The sequence below is a fragment of the Salvelinus alpinus genome, chromosome 2 (assembly GCF_045679555.1).
Source record: "Salvelinus alpinus chromosome 2, SLU_Salpinus.1, whole genome shotgun sequence".
In the NCBI taxonomy this organism is placed as follows: Eukaryota; Metazoa; Chordata; class Actinopteri; order Salmoniformes; family Salmonidae; genus Salvelinus; species Salvelinus alpinus.
In genome coordinates this window covers 54,400,257-54,424,048 of record NC_092087.1, presented here as the reverse complement: position 1 = coordinate 54,424,048, position 23,792 = coordinate 54,400,257, and the positions used below count along the sequence as shown (strand labels likewise).

The 23,792-nt window shown below is 40.8% G+C and overlaps 1 protein-coding gene across 1 annotated transcript in view; it reads right to left on the bottom strand.

Annotated features, from left to right (window-relative positions):
* Positions 1-7,950, bottom strand: part of LOC139564920 (thioredoxin reductase 1, cytoplasmic-like) — a 28,376-nt gene extending 20,426 nt beyond the window's left edge. The window contains exons 1-5 of the mRNA XM_071384833.1: positions 7,580-7,950; positions 7,318-7,378; positions 5,707-5,816; positions 4,548-4,655; positions 3,930-4,002 (exon numbers count right to left, since the gene is read on the bottom strand). Of these exons, the coding sequence (XP_071240934.1) occupies positions 3,930-4,002; positions 4,548-4,655; positions 5,707-5,816; positions 7,318-7,378; positions 7,580-7,696 (469 nt within the window). The 5' untranslated portion in view covers positions 7,697-7,950. The remainder of the gene's footprint in view (positions 1-3,929; positions 4,003-4,547; positions 4,656-5,706; positions 5,817-7,317; positions 7,379-7,579) is intronic.
* Between the last annotated feature and the right edge of the window lie 15,842 nt (positions 7,951-23,792).

Genomic DNA, 23,792 nt, shown 5'->3' with positions numbered 1-23,792 from the left:
CTGTGTTTGTACCATTTTTCAGTGTGGTCAGATTGTTTGCTAGTCTCGCTCCAATCATAGCTCCCATGAGCTCCAAGCGTGGCAGTGTCATTTTCTTGAGAGGGGCCATCCTGGACTTGTTTCTCCGTTTTGTGTTACACCTTACAGGTAAGATACTGCCTTTTCTCTTGTGTTACAGAACATGTCTAGTTTCAGGGTGTGGCTTTTCTGAGGCTGCATGTCTGTTCTGTACCACCTTGGTATGGCAAGATGGTGTAGTTCTGAACACATTCTAGTGTCAAATCAGGTGGTAACTCTTTTGTCCAAGCTGAGTCCGATCACGCTGCACGTTGGTCCGAGTATGCTTCCAACGATCGTGACAATAATAGTAGAGTGATTTATTTCAGATTTTATTTCTTTCATCACATTCCCAGTGGGTCAGAAGTTTACTCAATTAGTATTTGGTAGCATTTCCGTTGAACTTGGGTCAAACGTTTTGGGTAGCCTTCCACAAGCGTCCCACAATAAGTTGGGTGAATTTTGGCGCATTCCTCCTGACAGAGCTGGTGTTTATACTTGCATACTGTTGTTTGCATAGATGAACGTTGTACCTTTTGCTCCCAAAGATGAACCAGACTTGTGGAGGTCTACAATTTTTTCTGAGGTCTTGGCTGATTTATTTGGATTTTTCCATGATGTCAAGCAAAGAGGCACTGAGTTTGAAGGTAGGCCTTGAAATACATCCACAGGTACACCTCCAATTGCCTCAAATGATGTCAATTAGCATATCAGAAGCTTCTAAAGCCATGCCATTTTCTGGAATTTTCCAAGCTGTTTAAAGGCAAAGGCACAGGAATTGTGATACAGTGAATTATAAGTGAAATAATCTGTCTGTAATCAATTGTTGGAAAAATGACTTGTGTCATGCACAAAGTAGATGTCCTAATCGACTTGCCAAAACTATAGTTTGTTTAACAAGAAATTTGTGGAGTGGTTGAAAAACGAGTTTTAATGACGCCAACCTAAGTGTATGTAAACTTCCGACTTCAACTGTACATACATACATACATACATACATACATACATACATACCAGTATGTGGACAACCCTTAAAATTAGTGGATTCGGCTAATTCAGCCACACCCGTTGCATAAAATCAAACATATAGCCATGCACTCTCCATAGACAAACATTGGCAGTAGAATGGCCTTCCTGAAAAGCTCAGTGACTTTCAACATGGCACCGTCATAGGATGATACCTTTCCAACAAGACAGTTCATCAAATTTCTACCCTGCTAGACCTGCCCCGGTCAACTGTTAGTGCTGTTATTGTGAAGTGGAAATGTATAGTAGCAACAACGGCTCAGCCTCAAAGTGGTAGGCCACACAAGCTCACAAACAGGACTGACGAGTGCTGAAGCGCGTATTTTTTTTTATATATTTTTTTTTACAATTGCTTGTCCTCAGTTGGAACACTCACTTCAGAATTCCAAACTGCCTCTGGAAGCAACGTCAGCACAAGAACTGTTCGTCGGGAGCTTCATGAAATGGGTTTCCATGGCCGAGCAGCTGCACACAAGCCTAAGATCACCATGCGCAATGCCAAGTGTTGGCTGGAGTGGTGTAAAGCTCATTGGACTCTGGAGCAGTGGAAAGTGAAGTAATGAATCACGCTTCACCACCTGGCAGTCCAACGGACAAACCTGGGTTTGGCAGATGCCAGGAGAACGCTACCTGCCCCAATGTATAGTGCCAACTGTAAAGTTAGGTGAAGGAGGAATAATGGTCTGAGGCTGTTTTTCCATGGTTCGGGCTAGGCACCTTAGTTCCAGGGAAGGGAAATCTTAACCCTAAAGCATACAGTGACATTATGTGTATTAGAGGTCGACCGATTAATCGGACTGGCCGATTTATTAGGGCCGATTTCAAGTTTTCATAACAATCTGTATATATATATTTTTTTTTACACCTTTATTTAATTAGGCAAGTCAGTTAAGAACACATTCTTATTTTCAATGACAGCCTAGGAACGGTGGGTTAACTGCCTTGTTCAGGGGCAGAATGACAGATTTTTACCTTGTCAGCTCGGGGATTCGTTTTTGCAACCTTCCGGTTACTAGTCCAACGCTCTAACCACCTGCCTTACATTGCACTCCACGAGGAGCCTGCGTGGCAGGCTGACTACCTGTTACACGAGGGCAGCAAGAAGCCAAGGTAAGTTGCTAGCAAGCATTAAATGTATCTTATAAAACAATCAATCTTAACATAATCACTAGTTAACTACACATGGTTGATGATATTACTAGTTTATCTAGCGTGTCCTGCGTTGCATATAATATAATCGATGCCTGTTAATTTCTCATCGAATCACAGCCTACTTAGACAAACGGGTGATGATTTAACAAGCACATTTGCAAAAAAAGCACCGTCGTTGCACCATTGTACCTATCCATAAACATCAATGCCTTTCTTTAAAATCAATACACAAGTATATATTTTAAACCTGCATATTTACTTAATATTGCCTGCTAACATTCATTATAATTAAGTCTATGATTTGATAGAGCAGTCTAACTGTGCGGTGGTAGGCAGCAGCAGGCTCGTAAGCATTCATTCAAATAGCACTTTCGTGCGTTTGCCAGCAGCTCTTCGCAATTCTTCAAGCATTGCGCTGTTTATGACTTCAAGCCTATCAACTCCCGAGATGAAGCTGGTGTAACCGATGTGAAATGGCTAGCTAGTTAGCGGGGTGCGCGCTAATAGCATTTCAAACATCACTCGCTCTGAGACTTGGAGTGGTTGTTCCCCTTGCTCTGCATGGGTAACGCTGCTTCGAGGGTGGCTGTTGTCGATGTGTTCCTGGTTCGAGCGAGGAGAGGGAGGGAAGCTATACTGTTACACTGGCAACACTAAAGTGCCTATAAGAACATCCAATAGTCAAAGGTATATGAAATACAAATCGTAGAGAGAAATAGTCCTATAATTCCTATAATAACTACAACCTAAAACTTCTTACCCGGGAATATTGAAGACTCATGTTAAAAGGAACCACCAGCTTTCATATGTTCTGAGCAAGGAACTTAAACGTTAGCTTTTTTACATGGCACATATTGCACTTTTACTTTCTTCTCCAACACTTTGTTTTTGCATTATTTAAACCAAATTGAACATGTTTCATCATTTATTTGAGGCTAAATTGATTTTATTGATGTATTATATTAAGTTAAAATAAGTGTTCATTCAGTATTGTTGTAATTGTCATTATAACAAAAAAGAAAAATAAATAAATAAATAGGCCGATTAATCGGCATCGGCTTTTTTTGGTCCTCCAATAATCGGTATCGGCGCTGAAAAATCGTTATTGGTCGACCTCTAATGTGTATTCAACTTTGTGGCAACAGTTAGGGGAAGGTCCTTTCCTTTTTCCGCATGACAATGCCCCCAATGCGCAAAGTGATGTCCCTACAGAAATGGTTTGTCGAAATTGGTGTGGAATAACTTGAGCCTTGACCTCAATCCCATCGACACCTTTGGGATGAATTGGAACGCCGACAGAGCCAGGCCTAATCGCCCAACAGCAGTGCCCGACCTCACTAATGCTCGTGGCTGACTGGAAGCAAGTCCTCGCAGCAATGTTCCAACATCTAGTAGAAAGCCTTCCCAGAAGAGTGGAGGCTGTTACAGCAGCAAAGGGGGGAACCAACCTCATATTAAAACACCTATGATTTTGGAATGAGATGTTTGACGATCAGGTGTCCACATACTTTTAGTCATGTAGTGTAGTTCTCGATCACGTAAAAGTAATACAATTACCATTGCACGTCAATAAAATCTTTAGATAATCTGAATGAAATAACTGTAAACATGAACTCGGTAACCCCTTAAAGTTAATGAAACGTTGGTTGAAGAAGAGTGACACGTAAGGAGTACGCCAGGGAAGCCCTACTCACCCCAGGTGTTCCCTTTCGGCGTGGGCACCACATAGTCCAACACCATCACCTTCTTCCCCAGCGTCGCTGCCTCCTATCCCATGAGAAGCACAAGAGGGCAGACGTCCATTTAGACAACTTGATTAAAAGGTACTCAGCAATACTCAGAGAATAAACAGGGTAGAGGGTCAATTTCCGCAACTAAGATGGTTGAAGCTCGAGGCTCAACTTCTAAACTGTTTTGGTGCCCCGATTACCATTCAGTTGAACAGGGCGAAGCGAACACGTGCCCATGCGCAGATACTGTGTGTGACTGTGTCAGAGCGAAGTCTTGCATCTCGCTCATCTCAATATCTGCGGTGCTGCTTGTGGCAACTTCATTTCGCAGAGTCTGAAAACATTACTAGCAGTCAAAGCTCATTAGAGAAGGTTTGAGGGAAACCTTGGATCCTCTCCTCCAATCCGTTTTGAGAGGAATTGAGGAAACAAGGACAGAGGAAGCAAGGATTGGACAGCTAGTAATGTTTTCAGACACAGCCCATGATAGACTAGAGCCTTCCTTCAAGGGCCGCAACACTTGAAAAGATGCAGACCTGTAGTTATGCTTAGTTTGAGATGCACTGTCTGGGAGGCTCTCACCTTTGAGCAGGCCAGGCCTCCCGATCCGCCCCCGATGACGATGAGGTCATACTCGTAGACCTCATTCTCCCCGCACAGTAGCTTTTGCAGGATGCCATCTTTGTGGGCCTGAGAAGAGGATGACAGGTGGTCAGCTACCTTTGCAAGAACAACATTAACCCAACAAAATCTTTAAAAAAGGCACACAAACATGTTTCAGCTTGTGGTGGGAAAAAACTAATGTAATGCAGTAAGGACACCTGACATGCTGATTTATGATGCCGAAAAAAAGGTGTTATTCAAAAATGTGCATGGCTGTGAGGTTATTCTACATTCAATAGCGATGCCGACACCATTCATGCCGGAGAGGGTGTTCTTCATGCCACATAAAATGCCTTCGACGGAACTAAACCAGCATTTCCATGATAAGTGCAGGAGACAGAACGCATGTACATCTTAAGGATAATAATACATTATACACTGAAGGAGAATGTGTTGGTGGCTTCAAGTAAAGCATAAGCTATTGTGTCATGCTGGCAAAGTGCCCTCTTATGCAACGCATGAAAAGACAAAAACATAGTTTCATGAGCTAATTGCAGCTCAGTGTAGAGAGAAGAGGAGACTCTAGATTTGGGTGTTCTTAAGTAGCCATTTTTATGTAAATAGAAGTTTGGCAGTGGCATCAGGCTCTTATAACCACACTTGACCCAAATAGATCCACTCAACCCTTGTTTCTGGCAAATGGACAAAAACACTCTTCAGTAATATTACAATGCAATTAAAGCCTGCAGTGGGCATAATTTACCACATGCTAAAATGCAAGGGGAACCTATGACATCAAATGTAAATGTATCTTTCTTTGCCAAAACCTGACATTTCAGCAGAAGTTTGAGTAATGGGTCCTGTGTGGCTCAGTTGGTACAGCATGGCGCTTGCAACGCCAGGGTTGTGGGTTAAATTCCCACTGGGAACCAATATGGGGGGGGGGGGGGGGGGGGGGTATGAAAATGTATACATTCACTACTTTAAGGTCACTCTGGATAAGAGCATCTGCTAAATGACTAAAATGTAAATCAAAACAGGATAAGTCCAAAAGTCTAAAAGTTGGTGGCATTCGCAAAAACACAAGTGAAATGACAGTGAAGTTGTTCTTGAAATCTTATGCTACGTCGATCCATACCTGCATTGTTTTGTCACAGCCGCCAATGTGGGTTTTGTTGACGAAGACATTGGGGACAGTTTTCTGCCTGGTCATCTCAAGCAGAAGTTCTTGATAGTTTGATCCATCATCTAGACAACAGTTAAGAGATGTCAGCAGAGTAGCAGCTAAATGTATATGAAATTAACCATTCATATCTCTGTCATGTACACTAGGATCATTATACGTGACATTCATACAAACAGTACATGTATAATAAACATTACAGGTGTCCCTGACAACAACAAAAAACTACTTGCAACACTGTATCAACTATTAACTTGCAACATTTTATAAAATATTCTGGGCCCTCAGTTTCCTGTTCCTGGAATAATAATATATTGAATGCATTAACAGAAATTAGCGAAACAAACATTGTAGATTAGAAATTAACAGTAAATGTACTACTGGTGATATGTAAATGTGGAACTGATTGAGACTGACAGTCAAATGCAAACAATTCACACAAATTAACTTATGAAACAATGAATGTGCACAAATTGGCAGGAGAGAGTGCATTCTGGAGAGAGAGGTGCATTGGGCATCTTAGCCACACTCCCCTTCTTGGACTTCCCCATCCCCACGGCCTCCGCAATCGATTAGTACACCGAGATCGTCGTCGAATAAGACTGGTGTCCCGTGTGTTATGAAAAATATATATTATACACATTCGCTTCTGCTCGATTAAAACAAATCTAGCTCGACAAACAGCCTATCGAACAAACAATCGCCCAGTCGACTAATTGGGGTCAGCAGTAAACGTAAAACATACAACAACTTAAATTCTAAGTGCTGACAGTGGGTTCAGTCTGATGTAAATGTACTTTGGGTCTGTTCTGCAAACAAACAGTTTAAATACACTGCATAATTCATACTGGCAATCTTTTCTAAGTATATTTTCCAGAGCAATTTATGTAGTGCCCAGTGTGTATTTACCAGAACAGCTGTGACCGGTGAGAGATAAAATGGCCAAGCATCCAGAGGAGAGAAAGAGATTGAGGGAGTGACTCAGCACATTTTGTGGTGGCCCTAACAAACATTGACAGTGTATTCTGTGGTAAAACATTAACATATTGACTATGCAAGTAAAAACAATGATAATTTTATTAAAAGGCACCCATTAGCCTTTTTTTTTTAACCTTCTGATCAACCATTAACAAGTGAGAAATATCAGATAAAGCAATAAGGAACAGCTTTACGGTGAGCTTGAGGAAACAACCCATTACTAGAATAACAGATCCTGTACATATTTGTATGTATTACCATTCAAAAGACATATTGCAAATGTGTATGGTCCATCAACATCTCCCAAGTTCATTTTAATTTACCCCTTGCACTTGATAGTCCACACTGACTGAGTGACAGCATGACCAGGCAACTGGTCTGGAGGCGTGGATCCTTAGTAGAGTACTACGTAATACCTTTTGAACTTCCATTGCCAATTCAATGATATCCCAAAACGTATAGCCAACTTTACTGAGGCTAGAAAAATACTGGTCATATAACAAAGAACTACATGTCAGACTTTTGAATGCTGTACATCGGCCTTCACAGAAAGAAGCTTGCCACCGCTTCCTGTGAACAATTCCTTACCAATTAGATCCAGCTCCACCACATTGCAATTCACGTTCAGTTCCTTGAACAGATCCTTCACCTGGAAAGCAAAACAAATATGCTGCTTGAATCCCGTTTTATCTTCGCTGGATTAACTAACGTTACCCATCTATCTATCCAGCGTGTTACTGTAGTCATTTAACGTTACTTAGTTCTGTCAGAAGCTAGCAAGTAACCGACTACTACTAACTAGCTAGCAAGATAGGTAGACAAAAAGTAAAAACAAATATGTTGGACTTACTTTCACACAAAATGGACAGTAGCTTTTACTGAATACCAACACTTGGTTTGAATCAATAAGCTCCTGTATCCGAGATTTTAGTTGATTCCTCCCAGAGTCCGTGTCGATGGGAGGCATTGTTGGACTCTTTTCGCCTGGCTTGCCTCCTGGCAAGCTTGAACGTATGCGAAAAATGGGAAAGAGCGGCGCGAAACACGCAATCTAGCTGTTAAACGATGACCCAGCAAGTCCGATTTCTCAAGTAGTTGTTGTTGCGAATCACAGATAGATAGAAACTACCTTGTTAGCTAGATATAATTCCAACAGGTCAACTTTTGCCCTCATGTCGTTTCAGCACCCGCCCGGTATATCAACCCCGCGAAATGTCTTGCGTAAATCTTGTTTAAGGTCAGAGAGGAAGAGGCGAAGCGAGAGGGTTTACCCAGCCCAAAATCTGTCCACGTTAAGCAGATCATTCATTATTAAGCAAGTGATGAGTTTTTGTATGGGGGGTGACAATGAGAGTGTCGAATTTAGTAAATATAAACATGTATAGCTATTTTCGTAATGCTTAGGTTGTTACGGGTGTACTGTTTATATCGGAGTTGTATCGGAGTTTGACAGCCCGCCGTTTCCGCTCTGTGGACAACGAATCCTTTTGTTAAGGTGGAGACACAAGCATCTCGTCATTATATACAGTATCTTTGGTATCTCTGGTTAGGGGGGTATGTCTGTTCACATGCCTGAATGTATACTAACGCTTGTTTCAAACTCTACTCTAAAGACATATATTTATATATGATCAAACCACATTATACGATTAAATTGACGAAGCAGTGAAATTGATATTGATAATCCACGTGATATTAATCAGAATTTTAACATTGTTGGAGGACGCGGACCAACAGGCAATATATTCAGACAGCTATAACATTACTTTTGACAGGGTCCGTGCTATCTTGACTACTTAAGACATTATATATCTTTATTCAACCTTTATTTAACTAGGCAAGTCAGTTAAAAACAAATTCTTATTTATAATGACGTCCCTAGCCCATTGAAATGTAAAATGGTTGAATTAAGGATTTGGGGTAGGTAAGGATTATAGTTAAGGTTAGGGCAGGGTCAAGGTCTAGCGTAGGGACGTCCCAAGGATCCCACATAGCACTGAACCTTTTGACAGCATTCCTTCTCTGAGTCAAAGATGGAAGAGGAAACGAAACATCCCACTCCCTCATTTGTTCTGTTTCAATGGAAAGCAATGAACTAAGTACACCAGACCCAGCTGCATTGGTAACTATGGGAGAGCCACCCCTTAAAATAGACAGGAACTGACCATTTGTTCAATGGAAAACGGCCAGTGAACTATCTTAATTTATCCACCATCTTTGTCTGAGTCGCTCCAATGAAAAATCCTGTGATAGCCACAAGCAATATTCTTGAGGGGGAAGCACAAAAACAGACATAAATGTATCTATTTGGATCTATCCATCTACATCTATTTCCACATTTAAAAAGTATTAGCTACTTAGTATAAAAAATAAAAACAATTCTCAAAGACTACTATAAACTTGACTTTTCTGGATTTGTGCTTTTATTAGGCTACATTAATTATTTGATATAATGGTTGTTGTATGCTTCTAATGTTATGCTATTGCTCAAAGTCATAATCCACTACAAATAAGAAACGCATTACTCAGTCCCAATGTTTTGGCTCATAGCACCATCTGCTGGAAAACAAGTGTACATTTAGATTTTATTGGGATCCCCATTAGCCAATGTCAACAACTAGTCTTCCTGGGGTCCTTACCGAATGGGCAAGTTCGGGGGCCCCCCAACCTTCCGGGGGCCCACAACCCCAAAATAAATATAAAATGGGGTATTTTCCTAAGCATGCCTTCTAGACATGGCTGTAGCTAGATACTGTCTGCCTACCTACCTAGGTACATTTGTACGGCCTGGTCAAAGGTTGAGGGTTATGCCATATTTCTATTAGGCTAGATATTGTTCTAAATCTAATCTATGTGCCTATGACCTAGAAATGCCTCGGACATGATGAAAAACAAGCCCATATTCCCCATGGTGAAATTCCCCTTTAAAATATAAATAAATAACATACACAATACATAAAGTGACACAAAAGAAAGCCAATTTGCAATTTTATTTGATTGTATGAGAGACACTGTCGGAAAAAAACATACAGTATTTTTTGGGGTTTCGATGTTACCTTTTACATGCACTGAAACCCCAAAAAGTGTCTTAAACATCAATATTCAGAGTGAAGAAAACGTGTTTCACTGTTTTAAAACGCATTCTGTGTATCATAACCCTTATATTGAGTTTACAGCCACCAAACACCAGATCTCAGCTAAGGTGCATTATTTTTCATGGTTTCATTACACAGTGATGGTGCATTGCACTGCATTGGATTGGGTTCCTTTAACTAATGGTAGGATTGGTACTGGCACAGAAACTGGATTATTTGAGTTCAACCATTGGCGGGGCTGTATCTGGAACTGCATATTGCAATAGAATGATATGAAATAAAATAAGTTCTGACACTTAACTATTGTTTGACTCTTTCAACATGACACTGAAAAAAGCTATGAATAACCAAAAATATGAGCTTGTTTTACTCCAATGTTTTGTGTGACACACACAAAGTGGTCACAGTTTGTGTGATGAGAAACAATATTTGTTACTTTTGAGCATTCCACTGTGGGTTATTATTGTGGTCCTCCATGTTTTACATTGACTTACATGTACAGTGCCTTGGGAAAGTATTCAGACCCGTTGACTTTTTCCACATTTTGTTAAATTACAGCCTTATTCTAAAAAAAATCCTCAGCAATCTACACACAATACCCCATAATGACAAAGTGAAAAGAGGCTTTTAGAAATGTTTGCACATTTATTTTAAAAAACAAAAAAAAAAACGTATTTAGATACATTTAATTGATTGGACATGATTTGGAAAGGCACACACCTGTCTATATAAGGTCCCACAGTTGACAGTGTATGTCAGAGAAAAAACCAAGCCTTGAGGTCGAAGGAATTGTCCGTAGCGCTCCGAGACAGGATTGTGATGAGGCACAGATCTGGGGAAGGGTACCAAAACATTTCTGCAGCATTAAAGATCCCCAAGAACACAGTGGCCTCCATCATTCTTAATTGGAAGAAGTTTGGAACCACCAAGACTCTTCCTAGAGCTGGCCGCCCAGCCAAACTGAGCAATCGGGGGAGAAGTGCCTTGGTCAGGGGGGTGACCAAGATCCCGGTTGTCACTCTGACAGAGCTCCAGAGTTTATCTGTGGAGATAGGAGAACCTTCCAGAAGGACAAACATCTCTGCAGCACTCCACCAATCAGGCCTTTATGGTAGAGTGACCAGACGGAAGCCACTCCTCAGTAAAAGGCACATGACAGCACACTTGGAAGTTTGCCAAAAGGCACTTGAAGACTCTCAGACCATGAGAAACAAGATTCTCTGGTCTGATGAAACCAAGACTGAACTCTTTGGCCTGAATGCCAAGCGTCATGTCTGGACGAAACTTGGCACCATCCCAGTGAAGCATGGTGGTGGCAGCAACAAATGAAAGTTACAGTTTTGTACAGATGCTGTTAATTTAAATAGGGAAAAGAACTGAACCAAGAATCGAACCCTGTGGGACACCTTTTGTTATGTCTAGAAATCCTGATTTAACGCCATCCCAAAGACAGGGAGCAGGACATAAAGAGGACGTAAAGGTAACGTAAGGGTAATGGCGGACCTAAGGAAGTTATGTAGAGCACCTCAAGATAAAACATAATATTCGAAATATCTGCTAAATTAGACTAAAATATTAGCACTACATAATCTGGTGAGTGATAACCTTCAATCTGGATAATAACACAAAACAAATCCTAAAACTAGAGACATTTATCGACAAATATTATGAAAACAGGCAACAACCAAACATGACGGAGAGTAAGACAGGGGAACCGATTCCAAAACGAAAACGTGACTCTTCTACAGACACTGATGATTTAATATTCTCACCACCGGGAATGGTAAAGGTCGAAACCGATCTGTTAAAATCAATAAATGACAAACTGGGTATACTTGACTTAGTTAGTAAGGATATAAAAGAGTTGAAGGCAAGCCTAGAGATGAGTGATGAAAAAGCTGCGACATTGGAGAAGGAAACACACAAGCTAAAAGGGACAGTCAGTAAAATTGAAACCGAAATGAATGAAATTAAAAAGGAGAACACCGTTCTGAAGGAAGCCTTACTGGACATACAAACTAGATCCATTGGAGAAGGAAACACACAAGCTAAAAGGGACAGTCAATAAGATTGAAACCGAAATGAATGAAATTAAAAAGGAGAACACCGTTCTGAAGGAAGCCTTACTGGACATACAAACTAGATCCATGAGAGAGAATTTGGTACTTACAGGTATCCAAGAAAAAGAAGGAGAAGTTCCTGAATCTATAGTTAGAGAGTTCCTCCTTACAGCGCTTCAGATTCCATGCGAAGTTATCGACAAAATCCAACTTGAACGTGTACACCGCTTCGGGCATAGGTACGAACGCTCAATCGTTGCCAAATTTGCTTCATTTAAAGATAAAATAATGGTCAAAAGCCTGGGTAAAAGACTTGCTGGGACCAAAATTGGCATGAATGATCAGTTTCCGAAGGAAATTGCAGAACGGCGCAAAGTTCTGTATCCAATTTTCAAAGAAAATAGATTAAAAGCGAAACGAGTAGCTCTCGTCGTTGATAAACTATGTATTGATAACCAGTTGTTCAGAGACACTAAGACTACTCCATGGTTATTTTAAAAATTACAAAGTTCTCATAGACGAGGAAAATAAACACAATTCAAGCCCGGTTATTGATTGTAACAATACAATAAAAAATATAGCTTTTCTATAAATCTTCACATATAACTAATTGAACACACAAGCACTATTTCTACATAGTGAAGATAAAAACTAAGTAAACTAATTGAACACACAAGCACTAATTCAACATAGTGAAGATAAAAACGAAGTAAACAGATGGCACAGTATGTGTGGATGGTATGGTTTGTGTTTATTTTTTATTTTATTTGTTATGTTTGGAAAGTTGAGTGAGTGAGTAATGAAATGGTTGCATATCCCAGAGCCAATGTATTGCTGTGAGCCGGGGATGAGAGGGCTTTCAATGTTGTTCAGATGATGGATATACTTTTATAAGGAATTATACGTCTTATTTATTTATTGTCCTATCAGGTGTTTCAGGAATAAGGTGTACATTTGACCTCCATCATCTAGGATGTGACAATGGTAAATAAATCTCTCAATTTTTGCTCATTTTTTGCGCGGTCTTGCAGGCCTTCTCATGCAGCTGCAACTGCAAGTGCATTTGTAAATCATGACCCATCTTGAGTTGGGCTCTGGGATGGTGCAATTGTTGAGAAAGTGAGCTTATGGTTGTGTGGGGGTAAGGGCTGAGTGTGTGTGGGTGTATGTGTGTATCCCACAACTGTTGCGAAGGAAGAAGTAAAAGATGTTAGGGACAATAGAGGATGATCCACAGCTATATATAATACAAATCGAGGTGAGAGCAATGGAAATGGATATGGCAATTGATCTACTTCAATTCGGTAAATGGCACTGTGTGCTCTTTTCAAAGAATGGATCCCAGTCGGTTCAGGGCTATGGGATACAGGGGGTCGAGGGTGGTCTGCCGGGCATTGGGATGACAACCCAACTCGAGATGAGGACTTTTAGCGGGTGGAATAGTAGGGACCAATTGGAGGTTTACTTAGTAGAAATGCAAATATCATGGTACAACTATATATACACTCAATCATTATGTTACTTTTTAATAGTACGTTTACAAAAATATATTTTGATTAAAAAAATTGAAAGGTGTGTCTCATTATGGTAAGTGGTGAAATAAGTATAGCCAGTTACAATTGTAATGGCTTAGCCAGTTACAATTGTAATGGCTTAGCAGATAATAAGAAAAGACAATCAGTATTTACCTGGCTAAAAGAGAAGGATTATAATATCTATTGTTTACAGGAAACCCATTCAACAGTTTTAGATGAAGTTTTGTGGAAAAAGAACTGGGGGGGCAAAATATATTTCTCCCATGGGCAAAGAAATTCAAAAGGGGTGATGGTTTTAATTAACAATAATTTTGATCCAAATGTGCAAATTGTCCAAACAGATCCTCAAGGTAGATGGATTATTTTAAATATGTTATTGGACAATAAACAGATATGGCTTATTAACCTATACGGTCTGAATAATGATGATCCAAGCTTCTTTGAAAATATATATAAGAATTTATCAACTCTACAAGCAACACTAGACTCTATTATTATAGTGGGGGATTTTAATACGGTCTTAAATACCTCTATGGACCGGAAAGGAAATCACACTACAAACTATCACCCTCAGGCACTTAAGGAAATCATGAATGTCATGGATATATTGGAATTAGTGGATATATGGAGACTTAAATACCCTGACTTAGTGAGATATACATGGCGGAGGCTTAATCAAGCTAGTCGTCTTGACTACTTTCTTATACCATTCTCTCTGGCACCAAAAGTTTAAAAAGTGTTGATAGGGGACAGAATGCGGTCGGATCATCACATAATTGGCATATATATTTCTCTTACAGAATTTCCTACTAGATGATAAATTGTTTAGAACAAGTACAGAAGATTTTATAACTGACTTTTTCAGACATAACATAGGTACAGCAGATCCCCTTATTGTATGGGACACTTTTAAGTGTGCCTTTAGAGGCCATGCAATTCAGTACTCATCTATAAAACAAAAGCAATTTAGATCAAAAGAGTCCATATTAACAAAGGAAATTGAAGGACTAACAGTACAGGTAGATAGCAATAAAAACGGTACCATAGAGGCAAAAAGAAATGGAGAAAAAAAAATATAGAAATGGAGGAACTTATTCAAGAAAGATCCAGTGTAATATATTATAAAAATAAACCGAACTGGATGGAATATGGGGAAAAATGCACCAAATTATTTTCAATCTTCAATATAGAAATGCTACCAAAAAAAAAGTATTAAAACTTGTTACAAATGATGGAGTCACGCATGATTCACCAAATGATATTTTGAAAGAGGAAGTAAAGTACTTTAAGAATATGTTTTCGTTTCAGGCTCCTCCATCTCCACTAACTGAAACTAATTGTATGGATTTTTTTCCTATTAATAATGTAAAATTAACATCTGTACAGAAAGACTCATGTGAAGGCCAAATTACAGAGGAGGAACTGCTTGATGCAATTGGGGCCTTTAATGATGGGAAAACTCCAGGGCTGGATGGCATACCAGTGGAAGTATACAAAACTTTTTTTGATATACTCAAAGGACCATTATTAGCTTGTTTTAACCACTCCTATATAAATGGTAGATTATCAGACACGCAACAAGAACGTCTGATATCATTATTACTGAAACAGGACCCAAGTGGTATATATAAAGATCCAGTCCATTTAAAAAATTGGAGACCTCTTACACTTCTGTGTTGTGATGCAAAAATCCTAGCAAAATGCTTGGCGCATAGAATAAAAAAAGTTTTGTCAGATATTATTCATCCTAATCAGACAGGTTTTTTACATGGACGATACATTGGAGATAATATAAGGCAAGTACTGGAAACAATAGAACACTATGAAATATCGGGGACACCAGGCCTGGTTTTCATAGCTGATTTTGAAAAGGCTTTTGATAAAGTACGACTGGAGTTTATATATAAATGCCTAGAATATTTCAATTTTGGGGAATCTCTTATAAAATGGGTTAAAATTATGTATAGTAACCCTAGGTCTAAAATAGTAAATAATGGCTACATCTCAGAAAGTTTAAAACTATCTAGAGGAGTAAAACAAGGTTGTCCACTATCGGCATATCTATTTATTATTGCCATCGAAATGTTAGCTGTTAAAATTAGATCAAACATTAATATTAAGGGATTAGAAATCCGTGGCTTAAAAACTAAGGTGTCATTGTACGCTGATGATTCATGTTTTCTTTTAAAACCACAACTAGAGTCTCTCCACAGCCTCTTAGAGGATCTAGATACCTTTGCTATCCTCTCTGGATTAAAACCAAATTATGATAAATGTACCATATTACGTATTGGAACACTAAAAAATACACATTTTATATTGCTATGTAGTTTACCAATTAAATGGTCTGACGGAGATGTGGACATACTCGGTATAAAAATCCCAAAAGAAAGAAATGATCTCACTCCAATACATTTTTATAGAAAGTTAGCAAAAAAGTTAAATTCAAATATAGTAATTGATAAAAAAACGGTATTTATCGAAGAAATGTTTAAAAAAGGTATAATTTTTGTGAATGATATCATAAATAGGACTGGTGGAGTTATGTCACACATGCAGCTAACACAGACATATGGAAATGTCTGCTCTACCCAAAATTACAACCAATTAATTGCAGCATTACCACAAAAATGGAAGAGGCAAGTAGAAGGGGAAAAAAGTAAGGAACTTGTATGTCGGCCCTATATTAAAGAACATAAAGGGTTAAAGAAAAGTGTGATAAATAAAAACATATACCAATTTCATTTAAGGACCAAAAAACTGACAGCTGTGCCATATAAATTGCAAAATAGTTGGGAAGAGATTTTCGATGTACCCATTCCATGGCACATGGTTTATGAATTGATACACAAAACAACGCCGGATTCAAAACTTCGAATTTTTCAATTTAAATTACTGTACAAAATTCTTGCAACTAATAGAATGTTATATATATGGGGGATACAATCTTCCCAGCTCTGCAGATTCTGCTGTGAGGAGGCAGAGTCATTAGATCATTTATTTTGGTATTGTCCATATGTAGCTCGTTTTTGGTCACAGGTCCAGGAATGGCTGAAGAATTGCAACATTTGCCTAGAACTAACGCTACAGATAGCAATACTGGGGTATTTGAAAAGCCATAGTCAATCAATCAATAATATAATAATTATTTTACCAAAAATGTTTATTTTTAATTTACAATCTGTAGAAGCTAGGAGAATAGGAAGGTTCAAATCTTTTGTGAAGCATCACAGCACAGTTGAAAAATATATGGCAAATAAAAATCCGAAATGGATGATGTTGGAAGATAGATGGGAAGGGTTGAGTGGAACTGAAGGGTGGGACTAATAACAAGATAAACAATGTAGGGCATACGGGATCTGTGAAATGTGTATAGGTGCGGAGCTTTTGTGAAATAGCACAGTTACAAGTGGAAATAAAACTGGATGGACAACAGAAATAGAGGAAGGACTAAGAACAAACAAGAGAGAACTATTATAAAGTAGACTGTGTCTGTAAAATGGGTATAAGATGTATAAATTGAAGGTAAAAGCAGAAATGTTTATCAGTTTACTCCAATTGGGGGATCGGTGGTAGGGTTGCGGGGAATAATAATAAAGGTATATTCTTTAAAAAAGTATGTATGTCTATATAGGTATGTGTATGTATATATGTGTATATGTATGCATGCTTGTATGGATATATATATTTACCCCCAAAAATATGGGGGATTGGAAATGATGCAGACAATTACATTGGAAGCAACATTCTTTCCGCAATATTAAGCTGATCCACCCCTAAGAAAAAAATAAAAAAATAAAAATAAAAAAAGTACACACTGTGGTCTATATTTTAAATCATTCTCAAACCAGCTACAAGCAGCCCGATCTAAGCCAATCGTAGAGAGTTTCTGAATAAGTAAGGTGTGATCCACAGTGTTGAATGCATTGGACAGGGCAATGAAGAGGGCAGCACAGTGTTTCTTCATATATAAACAATTCATGACATCATTTAAAACCATAGAAGTAGCAGAGATGTTACTATGGCCTGGTCTGAACCCTGACTGTTTTACATTCAGAAAAGACGTAGCAGTTAAAAGGGATCTAAGCTGAGAAATTAATCAATGATTCCAGGATTTTTGCTATGCAAGAGAGTTTGGAAATGGGACAATAATTATTTAGATAACTCGGGTTGCCAGCTTTATGTAGAGGAAGCACATGGGCCACCTCCAAACTCTAGGGATAGTACTCAATATAATTGTAAAAATCATGTGTTAATGCTTCCGCAATCAATGGAGCAGAAAGCTGTAATAAGAAGGGATCAAGCATATCAGCCCCAGTACATTTCTTTTTACATCAATCATAAGTAATTGTTCCAATACATCAGAAGTAGACACTTGCTCCAGATAGTACAAAGATTCACTGGGGGTTTTCTGGTGGTCTAACAAGTCGACTAGCGGCTGGGAGAGGGACGAGCAGTTTACTGACTGACTCAAGTCTATGAAACTGATATTTCTTTCAAACAAAAAACGGCGTACATAAAATGTTGATTAAAAGCATGATCTATCAAATTTTTTTCAATAATGATGTTCAGTATAACTAGCTTGGGTAGGGAAGGAGAGGAATTTCCACGCTTTAGTTTTCCAAAATGTGTAGATGTCAGCCCTCATGTCAGCCCTCATGAAGAAACTGTCATGGAAGAGTCATGTGAAAGCTATGCAAGTGGGATGGAGGACGGCCCTCCATCCCACTTGTTAGCCCTCATGAAGACCCTGTCGTGGAAGACTATGGAAGTGGGGTGGATTCACCCACTGCCTGTAATGGCAGGGGCATCAGCAATGAATAATGAATCAGACCTTGACAGAATCCCTGAGGGCACATCATTGGCCATAGACCTGGCTGCTTTGACCAGTGTGTTCCAGGTGAAGCACAATTCTGTGGATAAGCTACTGAAACTATTGCAAAGCCATGGCCATCCCCAAGTGACATCCACTGCCCGTACTCTCGTCAAAACTCCTCGAGAAGTGGAAGCCGTGGAAAAGTCAGGCATTGATTATCTCCACTACCCACTAACGGAGAAGTTGGTCAAAACCCTGAATCGTTACCCAGTTCAACAGGTCAGCCCCCCCCCCCCCCCTTAGCACTACACAGCTGATACAAATAACCAACTCATCGTCAAGCTTAGATTATTTTAATCAGCTGTGTAGTGCTAGGGCACCCAGGGGGGCCCCAGGACCAAGTTTGGGAAACCCTGCAACAGGTGACTGACCTCAACATTCTGGAGTTGTCTTTTAATGTTGACAGACTGCCTCTTCGTGGCCTGTCCTCTGAGCAGTCATGCTTAGTCCAGTGACCATTTTCCCAACAGTACTAACCTGTGGACTGAAAAGGCAGACTAACTTTGTGTTCCTAGAGGACACGTGGCTGACCTAGATGAGATCTTGACGAATGGCCTGGACTACAGAGGGAGGAACATCAAAATAACAGTCCAATGCTTTGTGTGTGATACTCCAGCAAGATCCATGGTCAAGAACACCAAATGTTACACGGGGGGACTGGTTCAACCGAGTGACATACCAGGAGACAACTAACCTAACCTTGTGCACAAATGCATAATTCCACGCTCAAACGCAGCCAGAGAACCATCACGGCAACACACCACTGTCTGACCTCCCGGTTGACAAGGTGCTGTGTTTCCCCATCGATTACATACACCAAGCCTGCCTAGGGGTCACCAAAAAAACTCCAGGTGACCTGGTGTAGAGGGGAGAAAGGGATTAGAATCTCTGCTGGTCATGTGCGGGAGGTGAGCAGCAGGTTCCTACAGTTGAGGTCGTCGATCCCCTCCATCTTTGCCCGCACCCCCCGAGGCCTCTATGAGCTTGAGAAATGGAAGGCAAGAGTTCCGTCAGTTTCTCTTGTACACAGGGAAACCGGTGCTGAAGGCTGTCCTCAGAGAAGGACCTTCCTACCAGCCTTTCTTGACCTTTAGTGTTGCAGTTGGGTTGCAACACTAGTACCAACACTGGTACAGCAGCATCACCACTATGCTCACGACCTGGTGCAGTACTTTGTTGAAAAAGGACGTGAACTTCACGGGGTCACCTTCCTTGTCTACAAAACGCACATCATGCTGCACAGCAGATGCTGTCAGGTTTGGTGGCCTGGACAATTGCAGCGCTTTCATGTTTGAAAACCACCTGCAGACAATCAAGAAGATTGTGCGATCAGGAAAGAGTCCCATGGCTCAAATAGCCAACAGACTGGAGGAGAGTCTGACCAGGCCAATTGAACAGCCAACAAAAATTAACCACAAAAAAGAGCAAGGACCAGGCCTACCTGTTGGAAGATGGAGAGAGCTGTGAGCTTGTGGAGGGAGTTGAGAAAGAGGGAAAGGTGCCGTGCAAACTGTACCACCAACCAAAACCTCTGCTATTGGACACATGCAGCTCATCCCTGATCGGTGTGTACAAATACCACAGGAGAAACACAATTGTAAAATGGATACCGACCACGGAGATCTGACAGAGGGCCATACGAGTGGAGTGAGGACAGAAGACCACTTTTATGTCAGTACTACATCAGGTCTGAAGATGCCTGCTGTGGAGACTAACACACACTGACACAAACACAGTGGCTGACCTAGCTGAGATCTTGACGGGTGGAAGGTGTTCCAATGCCACTAGTGGCACAAAAGTGGGCCTGACAGAGCTGACTGCTGAAGATGTAAAGTTGGAACTCTCTGGAGAGGAGATGCCACTCTTAGACACACAGGAAGACGTGCAACTGCCCAGTGACTCTCAGAACTCACCACATTCTTGAGATGCCTGCTGTGGAGACTGACACAAACACACAAACACGGTGGCTGGCCTAGCTGAGATCTTGACGAATAGAAGATGTTCCACTGTTGGAGGTAGGTACTGTTGGACCCATTTATTGTCATTTTGGTCTCCATTGAATTCATTAACAGCGCTCCACAAACAGTCCTAGTCAGGCTTATGAAAGTTTTCCACTTTTCAGATAGGTACTAGTTGTCCTTCCCTTAATGTTTTTCTATCTTTTTAGATGACTTTCCAAAAGCTGTGAAGTGGTCTAAAGTTCCGGAAGTGAAGTCAGCAGTTGAAAGCGTGGATGAAACGTTACCTGACAAAAGGCCAGTGAAAAGACAGAGGGAATACAGAGACAGCAGCTGTGATGAGGGTATGACACAAACTGATCTGGTAACAGATCAATAAACCCACTGAATCTGATCTGGTCTCTGTAACCCTTAACCCTGATTGCATTCTTGACCAAAGTATCCTGTATGCTATTTAGACGAGGGCTCTGAACTAAACACACAAGCAATGACCACAATGGAACCCTCCTGCCAAAAGACAACAAAAACTAGAGGTATGATTGTAAAAATGTATCTTCAACATTTCAAAAGTATAAGAAAATAATATACACACGCACGAAATGTTGATTAGTCAGTTCATAAAATGGACAAAGATGTATATGTGCCCGTTAAGAACTACTGATTCATCACAGTATCTTGTTCATGTAAAAAGGTGATTCTCCACAGTATGTTGATAATTCACACTACTACTAGGCCTATTTGAAAAATTATCAATATTTATCGTCAATAACATTTACCCGACGAACTGAAACTGGATGGCCCACTTGATTGCAGTGTATTGAACATGTATTTTCTTTAGATAAGTGTATTTTCCTCCCACCAAAATTCCTCTAGTGAAGCCTAAGCTACCCCCCCCCCCCCGTACCCTTCCTTTTATGAAGCACAACACCAAATGTAAGATAACATTGTTGCAGGAGCATTATAAATATCAGATGTCAACCTTATCAACAAGGAATTATCAAGAGACCATTGACACAATGGTTGTGTTGCAATTCTGCTCTTTTGACATCACTTACAACAATGGCAAGTTGTTACTAATACTTGCAATTTTGCACACAGCCATTGATGGACCCTCAACATCTTGCATCAACCCTCAACAAGTGCATCGACGACGTCGTCCCCACAGTGACCGTACGTACATATCCCAACCAGAAGCCATGGATTACAGGCAACATCTGCATCGAGCTAAAGGCTAGAGCTGCCACTTTCAAGGAGCGGAACACTAATCTGGGCACCAATAAGAAATCCCGCTATGCCCTCAGATGAACCATCAAACAAGCAAAGCATCAATACAGGATTAAGATTGAATCCTACTACACCGGCTCGGACGCTCATCGGATGGGCTTGAAAACTATTACGGACTACAAAGGGAAACCCAGACACGAGCTTCCCAGTGACGCAAGCCTACCAGATGAGCTAAATGCCTTTTATGCTCGCTTCGAGGCAAGCAACACTGAAGCATGCACGAGAGCACCAGCTGTTCTGGATGACTGTGTGATAATGCTCTCGGTAGCCGATGTGAGCAAGACCTTTAAACAGGTCAACATTCATAAAGCTGCAGGGCCAGATGGATTACCAGGACGTGTACTCAAATCATGCGCAGACCAACTGGCAAGTGTCTTCACTGACATTTTCAACCTCTCCATGACAGTCTGTAATACCTACATGTTTCAAGCAGACCACCATAGTCCCTGTGCTTAAGGAAGCGAAGGTAACCTGCCTAAATGATTACCGCCCCGTAGCACTCACGTCGGTAGCCATGAAGTGCTTTGAAAGGCTGGTCATGCATCACATCAAGAGCATCCTCCCGGATACCCTAGATCCACTCCAATTCGTATACCGCCCCAACAGATCCACAGATAACACATTCTCAATCGCACTCCACACTGCCCTTTCCCACCTGAATGAAAGGAACACCTATGTGAGAATGCTGTTCATTGACTACAGCTCAGCGTTCAACACCATATTGCCCACGAAGCTCATCACTAAGCTAAGGACCCTGGGACTAAACACCTCTCTCTGCAACTGGATCCTGGACTTCCTGACGGGCCCCCCCAGGTGTTAAGGGTAGGCAACAACACGTATGCAACGCTGATCCTCAATACTGGGGCCCCTCAGGGGTGTGTACTTAGACCCCTCCTATACTCCCAGTTCACCCACGACTGCGTGGCCAAACACGACTCCAACACCATCATTAAGTTTGCTGACGACACAACAGTGGTAAGCCTGATCACCGACAACGATGAGACACCCTATAGGGAGGAGGTCAGAGAACTGTCACTGTGGTGCCAGGAAAACAACCTCTCCCTCAATGTGAGCAAGACAAAGGAGCTGATCGTGGACTACAGGAAAAGGTGGGCCGAAACAGGCCCCCATTAACATCAACGGGGCTATAGTGGAGCGGGTCGAGAGTATCAAGTTCCTTGGTGTCCACATCACCAACAAACTAACATGGTTCAAACACAACAAGAGAGTCATGAAGAGGGCATGACAAAACCTTTTCCCCTCGGGAGACTGAAAAGATTTGGCATGAGTCCCCAGATCCTCAAAAAGTTATACAGCTGCACCATCGAGAGCATCCTGACCGGTTGCATCACCACCTGGTATGGCAACTGCTCGGCATCTGACCATAAGGCGCTACAGAGGGTAGTGCATACGGCCCAGTACATCACTGGGGCCAAGCTTCCTGCAATCCAGGACCTATGTAATAGGCAGTGTCAGAGGAAAGCACATAAAATTGTCAGAGACTCCAGTCACCCAAGTCATAGACTGTTTTCTCTGCTAACGCACGGCAAGCGGTACCAGAGCGCTAAGTCTAGGACCAAAAGGCTCCTTAACAGCTTCTACCCCCAAGCCATAAGACTGCTGAACAATTAATCAAATGGCCACCGGACTAATACATATCCCCCCCTCCATTTGTTTGTACACTGCTGCTACTCGCTGTTTATTATCTATGCAGTGAGGTACTGGTACCCCTTGTATATAGCCTCATAATTGTTATGTGATTGTGTTACTTTTATAATTTTTTACTTTAGCTTCTTTGGTAAATATTTTCTTAACTCTTATTGAACTGCACTGTTGGTTAAGGGCTTGTAAGTAAGCATTTCACGGTAAGGTCTACACTTGTATTCGGCGCATGTGACAAATAAAGTTTGATTTGATTTGATTGGCAAAAGATACCAAAGATGGTGGATAAATGTAGATAGGTCACTTAGGCTGTTTACCATTGAAAAAAATGGTCAGTTCCAGTATAATTAATAACTGGGTGTATCTCCCATAGACACCAATGCAATAGCAGTTGGGTCTGGTCTTAGATCATTGACTTTCATTGACCCAGATAAAAACATTGAATGGCTATCCATCTATCTATCCGCATCATTTGATGCTGCCTGCCGCTCTTTACGGCAAAATGTAACAACAAATGAAGGTATCATATTTCTCAGGTGAGTATTCACAGAGGAAGAGGCAAATGGTGAAGGTTGATTCCACCCTACATCTGA